We start from the raw sequence: 5824 nt of genomic DNA, 5'->3' as shown, positions 1-5824 counted from the left end.
GTGATCCTCACTGTGCCTGGTTGGAGACACTACAAGATATGGCTGCCAACCGATGTCAGTGGCGTTCTTGTTGTCAGTTTCTGTCCAGATTGCCTGAATGAATGTCTGGAGGTGTAGGCACCTCGGAATGATTGTGTTAAGCTAGCACTAAGTCCCTCCCCCATCCACTTCTTTTCTTTTCTTTACAATAAGGCTTTCAAATAAGTCATGGCTGTACGGCAGTGAAGCATTGGTATTGAGCACTGATGTCATGCTTGATGATGATTGTCGTTGATGATGATGATGATGACTGTTGCTACGTATACAATTTGGACGTGATTATTCAAATGGATATCGTTCGCCTAATATAGTTTCCGCTATTTTATCCGATGAAATCGGAGTAATTTCACGTATTTTCCCTTTGCTTCACACTCATCACGTCAACATTTTGTTGAATAGTAACTGTTCATCGTCCTATCTGGCCGACATATTTGTTTGTGAATCTTAACGCCTTCCTCATGCAGCTCGTCCTGCGATAAAGTGAATAATTTTCGAATCCTCGGTTTTTAAAGCCTAGATTAAAAGTAAATTCGAATGTTACTATGGCATTCTTCGAAGACAATTACTCTCATCTTTCATTCGAGGACTTGGTAATGGGTCAAACCGCTGAAGGCGAGCCTGTACGGGATCCCATGCGCTGCTTATCGGATATGTTTCGGTATGACTTTACCTCGGTCGATGATCGCCTGCGGCTGCTGATGATTTTCGTCCTAATCAAAAGTAAGTTATGGTGTATCTATCCTCAATTAAAATTTGAAATATATTCCTTAGGCATTTTTTATTTGATCTGGTTTAGCACATCAATGAACATTTATTCATGGACAGTTGTAATTGCTGTCCAATTAAAAATAATCCATTTTGCCAGTTGCACAGCCTGATGTACACTTTTATAAACGAAGCATTACCTTTTATGGATGGTCATGGAAGTACATATTGAGCACCGTATTTCCTGCGCGTTTGATTCATCGAACTGAACGGTCTTCCATATAAATTTCATCTAGGACAGACAGCTGACTAAAACCGTACAGGAGACTCTAGTTGGTTCCGGAAGCGGCTGGTCTAAATCCCAAGAGGTAGCGTTTCAATGATATGCCCTTTCTAAGGGACCCCGATTTACCATTGAACACTCACGTCAAACAACTGATGTCAAAAGCACTCTGTATCAAAATCGGCGGATTCTCCTGCTCTTAGTTCTCCTATATAGTAGGATAAGCTGCCACATTTGACCTACTGGCCTACGGAAATGTAAATGACATTTCTGGACAGTCGGTGGCTTAGTCTAGGATACGTATGTAGTTATCATCATTAGAGACAGCAACATCATTGTTGACACTGCCATATGTGGTACCAGATGTCGGAACAGTTCAAATTTGCGTACGGGTTAGAGACCATTAAGCAGGAACCTGGGGTTGAAACGAAGCATGCTGACTCGATACTCACCAAGTTTTTAGTAATTGCATCAGTTTCATCGCCACTTCGGTCCTTTCTCTCACTCACTGCAACGTCAGACGGATAACGTTAAATCGGAGTAATTTAGATGGAAACCGGACAAAAGATTACGCGAAAATTTCCTAGTTCCCACCAATCAGGATGCGTGTGTACGATTATCAGCTTAAGAATGTTCAAATTTCTGTTGTTTCGCCGTGTATCAGCTATACGCTCAAGAGTAGGTACGTTATTTAGTTACACTGAATCCCCACAGCTTTCACAGTATTAAGCTGTTCGTTCGAGATGCTAAATCAGTCTCCACATCATGGGATCGGCAATTCATATTTGTGGATGGATGTGACATACGTTGACTGGTGAGACATATCGGTTACCATGGCTACTTTTCATCGCCATTAGGAACAATTGTGATATGACACGATGACCGGTATTTTGTTCCGTTGTAGGTAGACATTTCATCTGATAACTACAGCAGGCGTCATTTCACATAATAAATAAGCCTTAAGTTTTGTGCGTTTTCAGTGCTCATCGCAAAACATTCCCTCGTCAACACTAACGGTGCCAGGAAGGCCAACGGGGAGTAGCCCTTCGAAAAGCAGCGAGTCTCCATATTGCGAGTAATCGTATTACGAGGTCTGGAGAAATTAGTGACACTGCCTTCCCCTGAGGAAAGATGGGTTAGAAAAGGTCGGCCCTAAAATCGCTCATTCCGGTCACCCAACAGTTGTCTGTGACCGCCGTTCCATTAGTTGAAATGGTCGAATACTTTTGGAAGCAAAGAGACTGGTATTGTTCAGCAGGTTTTTTGTGTGTGAGAGAGTAATGCCCTACTCCATGTACCTCCGGGACGGGCCAGCCCGCGGGTCAGAATATTGAGTTGCTGGCTCCAGGAAGGGTCCTCCAAGAAAACCCTAGAAAACGCTGCCTTGCGGTTCATACTATTGAGTCAGAGGCTAAGTGCAGGGTCCCTGAGTGCCTTGTGCGTCAACTTTTGAGCCAAAGGTTCAAGATGGGGTAACTCAACTAAACCTCCTTCTTCAGCTTGGGCAACCAGGAAGTATCGTTTACCCTTGCAGTTCCTTCGCTCACTGGCCTTCCCCTACACCCCCTCTCCACTCATCGAACGATGCAGCGCGATCAGCCCATCTGCCAGTCCCCTAGCCAATGTTCCGTGTTTAAACCATTGCCCACAACAATAAAACAAAACCTCGAAAGATCTGATCCACGTTGCAGCCTTTACTGTCCGTACTCTTTGTCGAATGGACAACGGGCATCTCTTGCTGAAACTTCGCTTCCTGTCTGTCGGTGTCGTACACATCAAGTTGTTTAGAACGAGCTCAGATGTTTCATATTTCACTTTTCCGGTATCCGGTGATCATGACGCAATTGCTCGTGGTATCTACGGTGTGGGAGTTGCACTCAGCCCCAAGGCTGAAAGCGTCTAAACTGGATCCCAGTAAATGGTCGTCTTTGCGCTGCGCGATTGTCTGGCTCAATTAAGATCAACGCTGGTCGATGTGGTAAACTGTGTTTATTTGACCTGTTGGCGTACGCCCTGACACACAGCAGTTCTCAGGCTGAGGACAGGTTTTTTTTACCAAGATATGTCAAGACTGTTTTCGTCAGCAAGAAGGATAAATACGGTAATTCTGGCGGGTGATGTGAATACCCAAGTTGGACGACTAAGCCCGGAATAAGCACGGCAGTTAGGTGGTAGTTTCTGGTCGATGTTGGGCGTATGAGTAATGAAGACTGACTGCTCACATCGAGTTACTTGGAGTCCACCAACCCCAAGACGGTCATAGCCTCAATTTTACCATGTTGCTATCAGTTTCCGATGGAAATCCTGCATTAAAGATTTTCGTTCCTTCTGGGATACCCAACTTATTTCTGATCATCTCATTGTGCTTACTTCGCTTTCTTTCAGCGTTACGCGTGTCAAAGCAGAACAGCTCCATTTATCACGTTTCAGTAGCTCAAATATCAAGCTGCTGGAAACATAGTCTTGCGGATGAAGTTTTTGTGAGGTTAAATAGAAGTGGGTTAAAGAAGTTATGCTCTCAGCTTTCAGAACTGTTTGTCTTAGCCATCTGACTCGACCAAACGATTACATCGGGTATCGTCGAGATCAGCAGATCTTGTTGCTGCCAGAAAGACAATACCAACACTTATCGACTGTGATGGTGCACACGAGTCCCTCAAACACCGGATATTTAGGACCTTGAAGAATGACAGAGAACACTGGTGGACTTCGAAGGCCAAGGAGTGGAGAAGGGAAACACCGGATATTTAGGACCTTGAAGAATGACAGAGAACACTGGTGGACTTCGAAGGCCAAGGAGATGGAGAAGGCTTTCGCTGCAGGAAACAGCCGCTACCTGTTTCAACTGATTCGATCAACGGGTCAAAAGAAGGCAGGTGTCAGTAAGACAATATGCGAAAAAGATGGAGCGGCAGTTCACTCCCTCACTCGTCGTCTTGAGCGATGGGCTCAGCACCGAACACTTTAGCTGGCCTCCTTCAACGCCACCGCTGGAAGAACCCAGCGAACCCGAGTGAAACATCGACACCAACTCGCCATCAACAACCGAAACCCAGCGTGAGATATCAATTCTCCAACGCGACAAGGCACCTGGTACAAATGGTCTGCAGCCCCTACTCCTCAAAAATGGCAGTGAGGTCCTGGCGATCACTCTGACAACCTTACTTTCGAAGATTTGAAGCGAAAACGATACCAACCGAATAGAGCTCCTCGACCGTCGTTTCAGTTTAAAAAATGGGCGCGTTGACGTCATGTGAAAACCATTGTGGTGTCAGCCTGGTATTCCATCGCATCTAGGGTGCTCTCTGACACTTTTCTGCGTAGATCCATTATCGCGACAGACGGATTCGAGAAAATCAAGCTTGCAGTGCATTAATCGACCATATCCTTACCTTGTGACAAGTTTTTTAACAGCGCAACGTCGCACGGTCGTTTTTCTTGATATGAAATCTACTTCTGACCATGTCGATTGTGGAAAAAATTTGGCGATGTCTGGTGATCAAAGGAGTCTCTTCCAAACTTATATCTCTTATGGGAGCACTGTGTGCGAACTCCTATGGGCAAATACGAGCATACGGGAAGCTTTCGCCTAGGTTTACCATGTCCAGTGGTGTAAGACAGAACTGCCCTCCCTCACCTTTTTGTTATTGCTGGGATCTCTTGAAATTTCTCTGCCTGTCTCTGAAACCTGGGAGGTCGAAATGCTCCCAGAATGCTGGCTAACAGATATTGTGTATGCAGACGATATCGCTCTCCTTGGTTCAGATCTCTCAAAAAATGCAAACCATTTTAGATAACCTAAATAACTGTGCTGCACGGTTCGACATGCGTTCACACCTGCTCATCGGTTAGATCGAACCCAAAATTCATACTTGCAGGCGAGCCAATCAACGTGGCAGATAAGTTCGTTTACCTGGGCAGCTGTATAAGTCCCGGTGGACTGGCTGGAGATGAGATTACTTCTCGAATCGGGAAGACCAGGGAAGATTTTGCCAAACGCCAGCACACACGGTGCCCGGGTGACGTGAGTTTGTCTGTTAGGGGCAGAGTTTACACTGCGGTGGTGCGTTCTATACTGCTTTCTGGGTCGGAAACGTGGCCTCTAAGCGCAGAAGGCATACGAAGGATACAGTGTTTCACCATCGGTATCTCCGAAGCATTTGTCGGGTCTGATGGGAGCATCTGATTAGTAATGCTGAGGCACGCCAGGTGATTTTAAGATCAATGGAACGCTTCCACGATGGATGAGTTACTCACGCTTCATAGGTTGCTCCGGTTAGGACATGTGCTTCGGATATCAGAGAACCGTCTACCTCACAGAGCTCTTCCCACCCAGGCCTATGTTGAATGGAAGCGACCGAGCGATGGACAATGTATGACCTGGTAACAAAGTGCGAAGGCGGTAACCAGTAAAGTCAGTCGGGTAGACAACCATCGCCTTCCTGGATGGGGACTCCAGTCACCAACGGTTAATGACATTGACAGAAATGGTCCAATCACCCGGTCAGTGTCGCTCGTCCATCAAAACTCACCAGGTTTCGCAGACTAACTGATTATGTCATCACCTCTCATGCGTTGCCGTATCCCCAACGCTTCCTCATTTACCGGTGATCAAAACTGTAGCGGCTAGAACCAATGTGCCTACAGTATACGGTTTATAGGTGATAAATTTTCACTTGACCCCTTCTGCCGTAACCGAAGCCTATATATACCGAAATACCGAGGAGCACTGTACAGCTGTTTCTTGTTGGAAATCGTCAATTACATATATATATATATATATATATATATATATAT

General features: G+C 45.5%; 1 protein-coding gene across 1 annotated transcript in view; it reads left to right on the top strand.

Moving 5' to 3' along the window:
• The window catches only part of T265_03603 (hypothetical protein), a gene marked incomplete at both ends in the record, with an annotated part of 49703 nt that overhangs the window by 23489 nt on the left and 20390 nt on the right, over positions 1 to 5824 (top strand). The window contains one exon of the mRNA XM_009168138.1: positions 624 to 759. Within this exon, the coding sequence (XP_009166402.1) occupies positions 624 to 759 (136 nt within the window). The remainder of the gene's footprint in view (positions 1 to 623; positions 760 to 5824) is intronic.

This window comes from Opisthorchis viverrini (assembly GCF_000715545.1).
Source record: "Opisthorchis viverrini unplaced genomic scaffold opera_v5_55, whole genome shotgun sequence".
Lineage (NCBI taxonomy): Eukaryota > Metazoa > Platyhelminthes > Trematoda > Opisthorchiida > Opisthorchiidae > Opisthorchis > Opisthorchis viverrini.
This window is presented reverse-complemented; position numbering and strand designations above follow the sequence as displayed.